Raw genomic sequence first — 16907 nt, forward strand, 5'->3', positions numbered from 1 at the left:
ATATGCCCGTCTGGGGCCAAGCAGTGGGAAGACAGAGAGAACAAAAGCAATGGGATTTACCACATCCTCTTGGGACCACAGCTCCTCTGATTGTACACGAAGGTTCCCTTTCCTCAGAATCTTAGGTGTCTGTGGGTTTGCCACTGCCACTGTTGCTACTGTTGCTGCTGCTGACACCCTCAGATTGTTTGAGAGCTGGTGTACAAGAAAACATAGAAAAAGAAAATGGAGTATTTTCTTAATTTTTGCTGGTCATTAGGAGACTCCCTTCCCACTCTTTGAGCCAAAATTAGGTTTTCTCTGGAGCTCTGTCTGCACAGATTCCCAATTCTGGGTTTTCAGCAGCCTTAAGCCCAAGTAGAGGGGCTACCAAAGGGGAAAAAATGGGTAAACTCACTGTTGGTCTTGTGGTATGTTAAATTCTGGTCTTCTTCAATCTGACTGCTACTCAGAGTCCTCAAGTAGCTGGCCCATGCATTCAAATAGCTGGTCTATGCAGGTTTTATGGCTGCATTCGGTGGGGATAGGATGGAGTGTACTTACTCTAACTTACCCAGAGCCAGAACATCCAAGGTAGCTTTTGATCAACTGTTTATCACTATGCTCACTTGAGGGTGACTTTTACGTGCTTCAAAATCCTAGGGCTTCAGGATGTGGACGGTGTGGGAGGGTATATGTGTTATGTGGGGGCAGTAGTATGTAGGAAATCTCTGTATCTTCTGCTCAGTTTTGCTGTGAACTTAAATTTGCTCGAAAAATAAAGTCTATTTAAAAAATGATGATCCTGGTGACAAGATGGCAGAGTAGGACATGAGCTCACATCTTCTTATGGAAACATCAAAATCAACTAATTGCTGAACAACCACTGACAGAAAAATGCTGGAACCACCAAAAAAGATACCCTACAGCCAAAGACAAAGAAGAAACCACAATGAGACAGTAGAAGGAGTGCAATCGTGATAAAATCAAATCCCATACCCGCCGGGTGGGTGACCCACAAACTGGAAAATAATTATACCACAGAAGTTCTCCCACAGAAGTGAAAGTTCTGAGCTCTACATCAGGCTCCCTAGCTTGGGGGGCCTGGAAACGGGAGGAAGAGCCCCCAGAGAATTTGGCTTTGAAGGCCAGAGGGGTTTGATCGCAGGAATTCTTCCACAGGACTGGGGGAAACAGAAACTCCACTCTTGGAGGGCACACACAAGGTCTTGTGTGCACCAGGACCCAGGGAAAAAAACTGGATAGCTATATGTAAAAAAAAATGAAATTAGAACATTCTTTAACACCATACAAAAAAATAAACTCAAAATGGGATAAAGACCTAAATGTAGGATCAGATACTATAAAACTCTTAGAGGACAACATAGGCAGAATACTCTTTGACATAAATCGCGGCAATATCTTCTTCAAGCCGTCTCCTAGAGTAATGGAAATAAGAACAAACAAACAAAAAAACCAAATGGGACCTAATTAAACTCAAAAGCTTTTGCACAGCAAAAGAAACCATAAACAAAACGAAAAGACAACCTAGAGAATGGGAGAAAATATTTGCAAAAGATGTGACCAACAAGGGATTAATCTCCAAAATTTACAAACAGCTCATGTGGTTCAATACCAAAAAAACCAACGACCCAATCAAAAAATTGGCAGAAGACCTAAATAGACATCTCTCCAAAGAAGACAAATGGATGGCCAAGAGGCACATGAAAAGATGCTCAACATCACTAATTATTAGAGAAATGCAAATCAAAACCACCATGAGATATCACCTCACACCAGTCAGAAGTACTGTCATCAAAAAGTCTACAAACAATAAATGCTGGAGAGGGTGTGGAGAAAAGGGAACCCTCCTACACTGTTGGTGGGAATGTAAATTGGTACAACCACTATGGAGAACAGTATGGAGGTTCCTTAAAAAACTTTAAAGAGAGCTACCATATGATCTAGCAATCCCACTCCTGGGAAAAACATGGTTCGAAAGTATACATGCACCCCTGTTCACTGAAGCGCTGTTTACAATTGCCAAGACATGGAAGCAACCTAAATGTCCATTGACAGATGAATGGATAAAGGAAGTTGTGATATATATATACACGATGGAATATTACTCAGCAATTAAAAAGAATGATATAATGTTCTTTGCAGCAACATGGATGGACCTGGATATTAACATACTAAGTGAAGTAAGTCAGACAGAGAAAGACAAATATCATATGATATCACTTATATGTAGAATCTAAAAAAAAAAAGTGATACAAATGAACTTATTTACAAAACAGAAATAGACTCACAGACTTAGAAAATGAACATATGGTTATCCAGGCGGGGGGAGGGATAGATTGGGAGTTTGGTATTGACATGTACACACTGCTATATTTAAAATAGATAACCAACAAGGACCTACTGTATAGCACAGGAAACTCTGTTCAATATTCTGTAATAACCTGAATCGGAAAAGAATTTGAAAAAGAATAGATGTTTGTATATGTATAACTGAATCACTTTGCTGTACACCTGAAACTAACACAACATTGTTAATCAACTCTACTCCAATATAAAATAAATATTTAAAACATTTAAAACATAAAAATGAAAAAAGAAAAGTCCTAGGGGAATACTTCTCATGTATTCTACCATAGGTGACTCTGATGAAAATTTGAGAATATTGTTGGATATAGCCTGGGTTCCTCAGAAAGCATTGCTGAGGCAGAGATATTTTGTATCAATTTATTAGGAAGTAAAGTTATGGGAAAGGAGAATGAAGCAGGTTAGGAGAGTGGCAATGCGAGGTGTTACTGAGCTGGCTGCTGCTAAGTGTGACTGTTAGTCAAAGTAATCATCCCAGAAGCTATACATGGTGAGTCTCTAGACTGTCCATGACTGATGGGAAAAATAGAAAGAGGGAAGAATTTTATCACTAGTTCTTGTCTTCCACTTGTCAATGGTTCCCCTGCTGGGTTATGTGTGTTTTGGAATGGTAGGGGTGGGGGCATGGGAACAAAAATAGGGTGCTCTGCATCTACATATAGTTGGCTGGAGCCTACAAGCAGTGGCAGCTGAAACAAGAGATGGTGAGTCTGAGAGAATCTGAAATAACTCATAAAATGTGTCTGAAATGATACATACCTTAAAAATTAAGAAATCCCTCAGATTACTGGCTTGGTTTGAGGCATGGAACTACAAAGTATTGTGGCCAAAAAAACCACAGGTCTTTTTTGGGCCAGGCTAGGTTGTGGCTGCTTAGGTATTGATTTCTTTGACACTTCCTGAAAAATTAAGCTGTTCAGAAGTTTCCAGGTGACCTTAACTGAACCATATGAAAGTGCTATCATTCAGCTGCTTTGGGCCTACAAAATGGCAATGCCATATGGTTCAATTAAATAGATATGTTAAGACTTTCCATAGGGAACCCTAGGAACTGATATACTTGCTTAGAAAACACTTAGGACAGAAACCAGCAGAGAAAAGGATCTTAGGTGGTGAGTGGATATTCAAAACAAGAGTGACTAGGATGTGTAAAAAAGGAAGATGAAATGCGTCAGCTTCCTCAATAAAGGATTATGGTAAAGACTCAAACATTCGAGACACAATTATTGCCCTTGCAAATCAAGGTTATGCACATGTCTCTAAAGTAAGTACTGAGTCAAATTCTAGAATAATTTTGAGGGAAACAATTTTTCTAAATATAAGATAGTCTGTGAAGTGATTTACATTATTACGCAGAGCCATGTCAGTCCCTAATGTGTTCACATTCTGGCTTCCAGGCTGTGACCCGGGTTTACTGGAATAAGCAAATGTGCTATCAATTTTAGAGAGCCATCTACTCAGTGATAGCTACAAGGACTTGGAAGCAATCTGAAATCGTGATTTTTCTGTGAGTTAGCCCAGATCTGAGCTTTGTCCAGGGCACCACTGAACCCTCCCACTCCATACTATTTTCTGTAAGAAGGAAGAGAAGGTAAGGATTTGGGTACGTCCTTTATAATTAGAGAGTTTACACTTGAGTTACACTATGAAAAATTTTTTCTGATTGTAGTTGATTAGAGGATTATCTTAATAAATGCATATATATCGATATTAACTTAACGCCTTTTGAAGAACAATTTGAAGTAAGGCTAAAGAAAAAGAGATGAAAAAAATAAAAAACTAACCATGAGTTAAGTGAATAACCTCAAAGTTTCCTTAGAATAAGACACTTAGCATGACGGTTTTTCATTTTATTATGAAGTGACCTTAGGATGTAGATACTCTTCCTCAGTTTTCTTCTGTAAGGTAGGATACATAAGACAGATATTTAAATAAATCTAATAAAAATAAAGATGTATTAAGTTAAATACAGAGTACTGTATAATCTTTAAATGCAAATAAAGTCTTTGTGGCACTAGTAATACTCTTATATTAAAAGGAAATACAATTGTAGGCTTCCTAGACAAAGTTGCTGCTTGAATCCTATTCTACTGTAGGGCAAGCCCTATTCCTATTCCTAAAAAAGACTAAGACCTCCTGATATGGAGGCGAAGCCTCAGAATTGTCCTGATCTCTTTAAGAAAGAACTATAGTCTATTTCTTAAGTTTATACCCATTTCCCACATAGACAAGTTCTGTGATAAGTATTGATATATCTGCTTGTTACATCTGAAGGTCTAATTAGTAGAAAAATACTGCCTCTTGCCTTTAAAGAGACCAACACACTTTTTAATCAGCAAACATAGCATTGCTATTTAAAAAATAGTTCTGTATTAGACGTATTTCAAATTAGAAAAACAAATTTTAACATTAACAAGATACCATGCTGATACAGGGTCTTGGAAATCATTTTATTTGTTCTCAAGAAATTTTGTCCTGCTATGTATAAATGAAATAAAATTAGTCACAGTATGGGGGTTTTACAGTGTAAAAAGGGATAAGTGATATTTTGTGAATCTATAAATTAAGCTCACGGAATTAGTGGACAGTACTTAATACACTAATAATCCAGCATCTAAAAAATGCAGTAAAAACTCTATCAAGTAGACAATAAAGTTTCCAGAAATGGCAAGAACTGATGTATCACATTTAAGAGCATCACAAAAACAAACAAAATAAAAAACCCTACAACACAGAAAGGATAACATATCTGTAAGATATATCTATAAACCTTCCCAAGAAAGCCCTGGGGTAATAGTTAGTGATCACTAAAATGAGTGAAGTGAGAGCTTCCTATGACCTTAGGATGGTGCATTCTGATATACACACACACGCACACACTGAGCCTAAGAAAATAGAGCTTAAAGTGAAATTGGCTTTAACTCCAACATTAATGATTACTCTCAATTAGAGGAAATGTAAACCTATCTCAGTAATGTTTTACTGTAACATTGTAACATTTCATTAAAAAATTGGACGAGTTTATAAAGTTTTCCAAAAGAGAATCACACACACACACACACACACACACACACACACACACACACACACACACTGATTTCTGGGCCTAGGCCTTTATGGATATATGTTATTCCAATAGTCAAATGGCAAAAATTTAGAACACTGAGGCAAAGCCATAAAATATTTGCAATTAAGAAAATATTTTTAGCTATAGTTGTTACTTGGGGTCACAACTTAAAATGCATATCCACAAATTGGATTATTAATGTGTCTACATTTTACCACGTTTCAAGACTGTCAACACTAGTTGTCAGTTAACTCAAAATATTGGTAAAAGTCACTGAGAAATCTGGAAGACCAAGCCAGATGCTTGGGGATAATCTGTGTGTGATTAAACTTTGAAACATTTACATGTCTGATGTTTCACAATCAGCCCCATCTGTTGCCACCCATTTAAAGAAGGAAAAAGATGTCAGAGGGCCAAGACATCAATATAACAGGGGCGGGGGGCGGGGAAGGATTTCAATGAGCATTACTTTTCAGCTATTTGCATCTAATTTTTCATCTTTAATATAATTATTTAAGAAAGAAGTAATTTCAAATTGTTCTATTCCATTTTAGAATGCTCTTTAGCTTTTCAAGAAACCTTGTAGAGGTTAAGAACACAAATTCTGGAGCCAGATAGTCTAGACTCAAAATCTGGGGTCTTCTGTTTATTTGCAATGGGACCGTAGGCAAGTTACTTAACCTCCTTTGCCTCACTTTCATCATCTAAGATAGGGGTCGGCAAAGTTTTTATGTAAAGCCCCAGACAGTAAATAATTTCATGCTCTGTGGGCCACGTACTGTATCTGTTGCCTTTTTTTTTTTTTAAATAACACTTTAAAAATGTAAAACCATTATTAGCTCAAGGGCCATACAAAGACAGATTAGCAGTTTGCTGACCCGTGACCTACATAATAGAGATAATAGCGCCTACCTCATAGAGTTGTTATGATGATTTTTTTGAATTTTATTTATTTTTTTATACAGCAGGTTCTTATTAGTTATCCATTTTATATATATTATATTATGATGATTAAATGAATTAATATACATATGTAAAATGCTTAGAAAGTGCCTGGCACATAGTAAAAACCACAAAAATGTTAATTATTACTACTATATTTCTAACCATATTTTATTTTCAAAGTACCTCCTATTCCTCTATGACTTCTAGCATTACTTGGTGACTTGAAATTTGGTGAAGAATTAAATTTGCCCTTTTTGGTTTATTCTAAATCACCAGAGAAAAGCTTAATACTATATGTTCATGAAGCTGCCAAGTGTGGCATTAAAATCGAATGATCAGAGGGAAGAATCAGTAATGGTCCTGAGGCAGTTCCTTGCAAACCCCAGAAGGAACATCCTTAATGAGAAAGATTCACAACAAAAATGTAATAAATAAGTTACTTGAAACATTCAATTAAACACAATAACCATTTCTCAGTCAAAGTATTTCCTTCCAGTCACAGAAATGAACAAACCTATTTTAACATCTGTTTAAGTGAGCATTTAATATTGGTTTTATTTATTTTTTAACTAAGAAGCAAGAAGGAAAACTCAGAAAGCAAATCAGTTAAAATGCTACAGTATTTTAATGTACCAGAGTTACATGCAGAATGTATTTGCCTTAAGTTTTCTCTAGAGTAACTACATATATTTATGGAAATCACCATACGGTGGGAAAAAAATAACTTAAGTAATCAGAAGGCAATTCACAATTTTTAGCAGACAACCTATAAATGAAAAATATATACAACTCAGCTCTTTTTTGATTTATAAGGCACAGGCTGAATAGGGCCACATTATAAATATTTAAATGCAAAACATACAATAGGCTAACTTTTGAACAATTTATGAGGTGTCACATTGAAATGTGGAGCTTAATGAATTAAACTTTGTTAACACAGTGATGTCTAAACATAAAAAAATACTTGCTTGAGCTTTAATGCAATAAATTTTAATTGCATAATATGTTAAATACAAATGCAATAACCTCAGTGTATACACACATGGCGTGCTGTGACCACTGTAGCCCAACTTGCTTCTACATAATCTTTACATAAAAATGTAGAGTACAAATGGATGTTTATAGACTATAAACTAGATCTGGAGATCATGAAAACAAAGGAAGCAGTCAGTAAGCTCTTCTACATATTTGCATAGGTGTGAATTACTGTAGTTTGCGGAATACTAATTTAGCATCAACAAATCAACATAATTTCAAGAATTATTTTTATCATAGTCATTCCTGCCCAGAGTTTAAATTTTGAAGTGTTAATAGACTTAAAACAAGCAAAAAGAAAAAAACAGCAGTCCCTTGTCCCTGGCCTCCAGCACCCCAATCCTGGTCTCCCACCCCAGTAAGAGATTTTTCCCATCCTTTTAGCTATTCTTATGGCAGATACCTCTGTATTTCTAAAATCAGTAATACTCTTAGCTCTTGAATCATCCATTTTAAACAGATTGTTTGGTTCTGAATCCCAGCACCACCATTTACTAGCTCTGTGACCTTAAACAACCTTTTTTTAGGCCTCAGTTTCCTTGTCTATAAAACAAACACTAGAATCTACTACATAAGGCTATTATGAGGATTATATGATGCAAAATCCCATACATGTAATAATATCTTGCTCAAAATATAGTGCTAGCTTTTATTATTGTTATTGTTACCTTATGGTAGATGAGGATTTGAATTCTCTTAAAACACCCCTTTCTCCATCCTCCTAAAATAGTTATAGCATATTAGGTTTTCTTTGTTGAATTACAGTGTTTTCATCTTTATGTCTTTTTTATATTTGAGGCAGCTCTAGATTAATGAGACTCACTTTGTATCTTCATCAAAACAATTTATGAGAGGCTGGCAACCTAGCTAAAATGCTGGATCACTGGAATATTCTGGATAACTTTCAATATGCCAAATTCGAAATCACTGGGATTTCTGGACTAAGAGAAACTGAATTATTGAACTTTTACTGTAGTTTTAAAATTATTTTATTCAAATCTCTGTGAAACATACCACTACTGTAGTTATCATAATACACCTTTATTACTCACTTACCTTTTGTCTTCTGTTTTTATCATTTTCACAGCTAATGATATTTATGATGTTACACATTATATATTACAGTTTTTCTTTATATGTAATATTTTTTAGGATTTACACCATTGCTCTAACCACTGTTTCCCAGTGATTAATTAAAAATGAAAGCTTCTATTTAGAGTTTACAATTATAAGCAGTCTCTAAGTTGTGAGAAGTAACACAATTTGCATACAGTAGATGGCAGAGATATGTTTAAAATTCTAAAAAACATTTTTGTAGCAGTTTATGCTCAGGAAAAACACAGTTGGTGAATCACAGTCTATTTTAACAAAGTACTGCAGTAAACTGGAGACATTTTAAAGGAAGAAAGAATAAGTCAGTTGTAATAATTATGAAGAATCACATTAATTCATTTTTATACCTCTTAATCTTAAAATGCAATATTTTCAGTCAGCCAATGAAATAAAATTAGATACTCTGTATGAAAAGATTCTCAAATTCTCCCTCATTAAATTTTAAGTTCTCTGAGGATTAGGAATACGTTTTATTTACCTTGTATCACCATTGCCTAGGACAATGCCAAACTAGTAATAGGTACAGAGATGTTTCATTTATTTATTCAGTGTTTTATTCACTGAATAAATAAATTCAGCTTAACTTGGTCTCAGGTAATTTACAAATGTTTGACAGTAAAACACCAAATACCATATTAACACAGCATTATTCTTTTCAGCATATAAAGCACACTAGTTTGTATATTACATTTTATGTTTTATTGATGGTGACATATAGCAAAACTTTAATATATATTAATTACCCATGGTCCCTTATAAATATTTACAAGTTCTTTTTCACAAGCACAATCATACTACAAAGTCATATCATAAGCTAAGTTTTTAGAAGACAATTAAAAAAATAAAATGCATTAAAGATATCATAAATCAAGATGAGATACTGAGATAACTCTGACTTTACACATTCTAATTACAATCAAATGTAGACCTTTCAAGAAGTTGATAATTCTGGGGAGGGAGACCTTCAGGAAACATTTAGTTTTCATATAATTAATGGCCAGATTAGCATCCCTGAAGTCTTATGTTCTTAAAAACCTCATTCAGAGTCCATAAATGCAAGCAGAAGATTATCAAGTATTCTTAGATGTAAAAACAACTTTCAAAAAATTTAAAGTATTCAGTTTGCCTTAATATATATTCCTTGAATTGAAAATTGTTGAGGTTTCCAAATACTATCTTTTCATGTCTTCACAGCCTGGATCTGATCTGATAATAAAAACCAAATAAAAAATTATCAGTCTCTACAGGGCAAAACCCATTCTCTAAAGTAATCCAAGACATATCTATAAGAACATGGTAGAAACCTATGTGTACACTTTTTTCTTTTTAAAAGCACAATTCACACTATAGTTTTTATTTCTGTCGTTGTACATGCACCTAATTAAAATCAACTAGTTCTACAAGGCTTGTATTAAAAAAAGCAGTCCCTTGCCTCATCCCCTTTCTCCTTTCACAGGCAACTACTTTCAACTCCCTTTTAGGTGATTACCTGTGTACCTCTAAATAATATGCTTTTATTATTACTTCTTGAAATATCAGTTCCTTCAATGTAATAAGGGGCTTCGGTTCTCACACGCTTGTACACCGTTCTTCTGCCATGCTCATCATGTGACCAATACTTCCATTTTCCTAACACAGTAATGCAGTCATCAATAGGATGACTATGTGAATGCTGTTCACAGCTGAAATGAGTGATATACCCCAGTTACTTTTCCTCTCTTCTACTACATTTTGTTTTCCCTGCAGTTATTAATTGTTCTTCATCCCCAACCCTGCCTTAGGTTTTTTTTTAAAAATGTACTTAACATTAATTCAATCCCACTACCCTCACCCTGTTTCAACCTTTACTATTATGAAGCATACTACACAGTCGATCAATTTCACTTTCTTGAAGAACTCTCCCTTAGTCTTGTGCAAAACTATTTAATCTGAACCAGTTGTTCTCCATGTTTGCCCAGTTATTTTCATATGAGATCTTTCATTATCACTCTAGGATCTCCACTATCATCCTAGGGATTCCTTCCCAACTCTCTTGTGCAGATTTTCCTATTTCCCTTATTTTTTCTTGTTGGTTTATTCTTTTGTTTTTGATCAGTACACCTCAGTGGCTACCTTAGTAAATGGTATAGAAAGTGAACTCTTGAGACTTTACATGGCTGAAGATGTATTATACAGTTATAATACACTGATACTGCTGGCGAATATTATTTTCTCCTTAGATTCTTCCAGGCATTGCTTCCAAGTGTTGCTGGTGAGAAGTCTGTTGCTACTTTGTTTCCTTATCCTCTAGATGAAACCTCTTATTTTCTTCTCAGGAAACTTGTAGAATCTTCCACTGTCTTCTAGTGTTGATTTTAATAATGGTCCACCTTGGTGTGGGAATATTTTCATCCACTGCATTGGGCTCTCAAGGGGCCTTGCAACTAAAAACTCACCATTTGGTTCTGGAAAATACTGTTTGATGATTTATTTGATGACTTTCTCCCCTCTATTTTCTCTGTTCTCTCTTTTAGAACTTCTTATTAGGTTATTGAGCCTCCTAAAATGACTCCTTACTTTATCTTTTCTTTCCATTCTTTGTCTTTTTTGCACCTTCTGAGAGATTGTCTCTTTTTTATCTTCTTTTTATTGAGTTTTCCATTTCTACTATTCTATTATTTTCCAAGAACTCATTTTTTTGGTTCTTTGTTCTTTTTCAAGTAGTATTCTTGTCATATTCATGAAAGTAATACATTCTCTCTTATCTCTTTGAAGCTACTCTAATAGTTTTTTGAAATGTTCTCCCTAAATAGTCTTCTTCTAATCTGTTTTTGTTTACATTCCATAATTCTAATGTTTTGATCTTCAAATACTTGGTGATCTTTTGCTATCTTCTCATATGTATGAGTGAACACGATAAAGCTGATTGGAATTTTGTTACATGTGTGAGGCTTGTCAAAAGTGATCTTCAGTCTAGTGTATCTAGCTAAGCCATTTCCTTGAGAATTTCTGATGTTAATACCTTTAGGTCTTTTCTCTTAGTCTGGTCTGACTCCTCAAAGTTGACTTGCTGTCTCCTACCTATTGCCAGTGTCTTCTAGGAGAAATAGGAGAAGGCAGAAGACGGTTATAACCTTCAGTATGAAACTTTCCGTTGCTCCTCATTTTCAGTTCAGCATGCCAACATACAGTTGTGCTTGGTGTTCTCCAGTCCAGGGATACTATTTGCCTCTCTGCAAAGAATGAAACTTCAATCTGCTTTTGGGGCAAGGATGTATAACTGTCTTCTCCTTTCCGTCTCACCTCATCCTTATTTCCAATTTCCTTCTATTTCTGAGCCTTTGAGGGGATATGCAATGTAAACTAGGATGCTTTCCAGCTTTCTCCAGCGCTAGCTTAGAATTCCGCTTTCTCAGGTCTGTTAAGTTATTCAACATTCATCAGATATTTGGCTTCCAAAATTTGGTTGCCATTTTTTGTCGCTCCCATTCTTTTTGGGTTAAATGGCTTTAAACAAAAGTCTCTTTACTGTTAGTGAGATCTGAAGAGGGGATGAAACTAAGTGTGTGTTCAATCCTCGGTCTTTCATTGGAATACTCATATGCATAGTTTATAAAATTCTTATATTAAAACCTGGAAGCATTATTAACTTCTCACATACAGATAAAGAGATACAATGAATAAGTTTCATTAGTCATGCGAGAGGATTTCTTTTTATAAATATCTCTCTTTACCTCTGCAATGGTTTCTGTATATTCTCTGGTGGTTTTAAAAAATATTTCATAGTCTACTCATGGGTTCTTGTCTTTGGGCTGTAATGCATAGGTAATTATTGAGAATCCTTCCAAAAGAGAATGGAATCATGGCACAAAATGTGCCATTTAATGTTTTACCCCCAATTTTTCAAACTTAAACTTAAAATAATAAGATTAAATTGGTCCAAAATGAACCAGAGGGCTTCTGGTTTATCATGCTAGGAAATTTCAGAATTTTGCAAGGACAATGAAGAGATAAAAGTTCAGAACATCTTTCACAGATTTACAGAAAAACTTTTGGCTAATAAGTTAACAGTTATAGGCACAGGCTAGTCTCCTATATTTACTGCTACCTATTTTGCAATATATGTTTTCCCCTCTTTTCAAATCCAGAGAGACAGTTAGAAGCATCAAAAATGTAAACTATTTATTGTTACACAGAAATTATGAACAAAGGATCTCCTACTCAAAATCAAACTGATATACTTTTAAATCTACATACTAGGTTTCCTCCTCTACTAAATACAGAAGTTAGGTAAACGGGTAAATTTAACACTTTTTGAGTGCTTTCTTATGGTAGGCACTTTAACACATACAGTATTTCATTTAATATGTATGGCAATTTTTGAAATTTTATTTTTTAATTTTACAGATGAAGAAAATTATTTTTATAAGATAATTAGAGACATTAGTTAATAATTAATAAGTAGTGGAATAAATCTGCTAGACTTGAAAGTCCAAGTGCTTTTTACTACTATTCCATGCTGCCCACATAAAATGGGGATACTACTACTTACTTTGCAGAGAATTGTTGTAAAGGTTACATAAAATAATATGGTAACACAAGGGCACAAAAATTTTTCCAGTAAAGTATCCTTCTTACAAAGACTTGGGAGGTAAGATGCAAAGATAATGGATCAGAAAAGTCAAAGACACAAAAATTAGGTAAGACCAGAGTTGGCCAAGTGGCACTGTGATGTTGGATCGTTACTGACACCTAGTGGCCTCATTGTTACAGACAAAATAACCACCCCCACCCACGCCGCCAAAAAAAAAAACAGAGAGAGAGAGATCTACAATTTAAAATCCAGATGACCGGAGAGGAGAGAAGATGGCGGAAGAGTAAGACGCGGAGATCACCTTCCTTCCCACAGATACAGTAGAAATACATCTACACGTGGAACTGCTCCTACAGAACACCCACTGAACGCTGGCAGAAAACGTCCGACCTCCAAAAAGGCAAGAAACTCCCCCCGTACTTGGGTAGGGCAAAAGAGAAAAAAGAAATAACAGAGACAAAAGAATAGGGACGGCACCTGCGCCAGTGGGAGGGAGCTGTGAAGGAGGAAAGATTTCCACGCCCTAGGAAGCCCCTTCGCGGGCAGAGACTGCGGGTGGCGGAGGGGGGAAGCTTCGGAGCCACGGAGGAGAGCGCAGCCACAGGGGTGCGGAGGGCAAAGCGGAGAGGCTCCCGCACGGAGGAGCGGTGCCGACCAGCACTCACCAGCCCGAGAGGCTTGTCTGCTCCCCCGCCGGGGCGGGCGGGGGCTGGGAGCTGAGGCTCGGGCTTCAGTCGGATCGCAGGGAGAGGACTGGGATTGGCGGCGTGAACACAGCCTGAAGGGGTTAGCGCACCACAGCTGGCTGGGAGGGAGGCCGGGAAAAAGTCTGCAGCTGCCGAAGAGGCAAGAGGCTTTTTCTTCCCTCTTTGTTTCCTGGTGCGCGAGGAGAGGGGATTCAGAGCGCCGCCTAAACGAACTTCAGAGACGGGCGCGAGCCGCAGCTAACAGCGCGGATCCCACAGAAACAGGGGCGCAGAGGAAAAAGCGGAGAGACTCCCGCACAGAGGCTCGGCGCCGAGCAGCGCTCACCAGCCCGAGAGGCTTGTCTGCTCCCCCGCCGGGGCGGGCGGGGGCTGGGAGCTGAGGCTCGGGCTTCGGTCGGATCGCAGGGAGAGGACTGGGGTTGGCGGCGTGAACACAGCCTGAAGGGGTTAGCGCACCACAGCTGGCTGGGAGGGAGGCCGGGAAAAAGTCTGCAGCTGCCGAAGAGGCAAGAGGCTTTTTCTTGCCTCTTTGTTTCGCTGCGCGCAAGGAGAGGGGATTCAGAGCGCCGCCTAAACGAACTCCAGAGAAAGGCGCGAGCCGCGGCGATCAGCGCGGACCCCAGAGACAGGCGTGAGACGCTGGGGCTGCTGCTGCCGCCTCCAAAAAGCCTGTGTGTGAGCACAGGTCACTCTCCACACCGCCCCTCCCGGGAGCCGGTGCAGCCCGCCACTGCCAGGGTCCCGTGATCCCCGGATAAATTCCCCGGGAGAACGCACTGCGCGCCTCAGGCTGGTGCAACGTCACGCCGGCCTCTGACGCCGCAGGCTCGCCCCGCCTCCTCCGTACCCCTCCCTCCCCGTGGCCTGAGTGAGCCAGCGCCCCCGAAGCAGCTGCTCCTTTAACCCCGTTCTGTCTGGGCGGGGAATAGACGCCCTCAGGTGACCTACACGCAGAGGCGGGTCCAAATCCAAAGCTGAACCCCAGGAGCTGTGTGAACAGGGAAGAGAAGGGGAAATCTCTCCCAGCAGCCTCAGAAGTAGCGGATTAAAACTCCACAAACAACTTGATGTGCCTGCATCTGCTGAATACCTGAATAGACAACGAATCATCCCAAATTCAGGAGGTGGACTTTGGGAGCAGGATATATTAATTTTTCCCCTGTTCCTTTTTTTTTTGTGTGAGTGTATATATATATATGCTTCTGGGTGAGATTTTGTCTGTATAGCTTTGCTTTACAATAGCTTTATTTTGCTTCACTATATTATAGCCTCTTTCTTTCTTTCTTTCTTTCTTTCTTTCTTTCTTTCTTTCTTTCTTTCTTTCTTTCTTTCTTTCCTTCCTCCCTCCCTCCCTCCCTCCCTCCCTCCCTCCCTCCTTTCTTTCTTTCTTTCTTTCTTTCTTTCTTTCTTTCTTTCTTTCTTTCTTTCTTTCTTTCTTTCTTTCTTTCTTTCTTTCTTTCTTTCTTTCTTTCTTCCTTTCTTACTTTCTTTCTTTCTTTCTTTCTATTTTTTCTCCCTTTTACTCTGAGCCGTGTGGACGAAAGGCTCTTGGTGCTCCAGCCAGGCATCAGGGCCGTGCCTCTGAGGTGGGAGAGCCAACTTCAGGACACTGGTCCACAAGAGACCTCCCAGCTCCACGTAATACCAAACGGTAAAAATCTCTCAGAGATCTCCATCTCAACATCAAGACCCAGCATCACTCAATGACCAGCAAGCTACAGTGCTGAACACCCTATGCCAAACAACTAGCAAGACAGGAACACAGCCCCATCCATTAGCAGAGAGGCTGCCTAAAATCATAATAAGGCCACAGACACCCCCAAAATACACCACCAGACGTGGATGTGCCCACCAGAAAGACAAGATTCAGCCTCATCCACCAGAGCTCAGGCACTAGTTCCCTACACCAGGAAGCCTACACAACCCACTGAACCAAACTTAGCCACTGGGGACAGATACCAAAAACAACGGGAACTACAAACCTGCAGTCTGTGAAAAGGAGACCCCAAACACAGTAAGATAAGCAAAATGAGACGACAAAAAAACACACAGCAGATGAAGGAGCAGGGTCAAAGCACACTAGACTTAACAAATGAAGAGGAAATAGGTAGTCTACCTGAAAAAGAATTCAGAATAATGATAGTAAGGATGATCCAAAATCTTGGCAATAGAATAGACAAAATGCAAGAAACATTTAACAAGGACGTAGAAGAACTAAAGAGGAACCAAGCAATGATGAAAAACACAATAAATGAAATTAAAAATACTCTAGATGGGATCAATAGCAGAATAACTGAGGCAGAAGAACGGATAAGTGACCTGGAAGATAAAATGGTGGAAATAACTACTACAGAGCAGGATAAAGAAAAAAGAATGAAAAGAACTGAGGACAGTCTCAGAGACCTCTGGGACAACATTAAACGCACCAACATTCGAATTATAGGGGTCCCAGAAGAAGAAGAGAAAAAGAAAGGGACTGAGAAAATATTTGAAGAGATTATAGTTGAAAACTTCCCTAATATGGGAAAGGAAATAGTTAATCAAGTCCTGGAAGCACAGAGAGTCCCATACAGGATAAACCCAAGGAGAAACACGCCAAGACACATATTAATCAAACTGTCAAAAATTAAATATAAGGAAAACATATTAAAGGCAGCAAGGGAAAAAAAACAAATAACACACAAGGGAATCCCCATAAGGTTAACATCTGATCTTTCAGCAGAAACTCTGCAAGCCAGAAGGGAGTGGCAGGATATACTTAAAGTGATGAAGGAGAAAAACCTACAACCAAGATTACTCTACCCAGCAAGGATCTCATTCAGATTCGATGGAGAAATTAAAACCTTTACAGACAAGCAAAAGCTGAGAGAGTTCAGCACCACCAAACCAGCTTTACAACAAATGCTAAAGGAACTTCTCTAGGCAAGAAACACAAGAGAAGGAAAACACCTACAATAACAAACCTAAAACATTTAAGAAAATGGGAATAGGAACATACATATCGATAATTACCTTGAATGTAAATGGATTAAATGCTCCCACCAAAAGACACAGGCTGGCTGAATGGATACAAAAACAAGACCCATATATATGCTGTCTA

General features: G+C 38.0%; 1 protein-coding gene across 3 annotated transcripts in view; it reads right to left on the bottom strand.

Moving 5' to 3' along the window:
• The window catches only part of ARL6 (ARL6 interacting reticulophagy regulator 1), an 81112-nt gene that overhangs the window by 20977 nt on the left and 43228 nt on the right, over window positions 1-16907 (bottom strand). Inside the window, exon 8 of one of the 3 annotated variants that reach the window (XM_068545592.1) lies at window positions 9267-9733. The exons of the other annotated variants lie outside the window; for them this stretch is intronic. Within the exon in view, the coding sequence (XP_068401693.1) occupies window positions 9708-9733 (26 nt within the window). The 3' untranslated portion in view covers window positions 9267-9707. Of the gene's footprint in view, window positions 1-9266; window positions 9734-16907 lie in introns of those variants that run through there. 3 annotated transcript variants of the gene reach the window in all.

This window comes from Eschrichtius robustus, chromosome 6 (genome assembly GCF_028021215.1).
Source record: "Eschrichtius robustus isolate mEscRob2 chromosome 6, mEscRob2.pri, whole genome shotgun sequence".
In the NCBI taxonomy this organism is placed as follows: Eukaryota; Metazoa; Chordata; class Mammalia; order Artiodactyla; family Eschrichtiidae; genus Eschrichtius; species Eschrichtius robustus.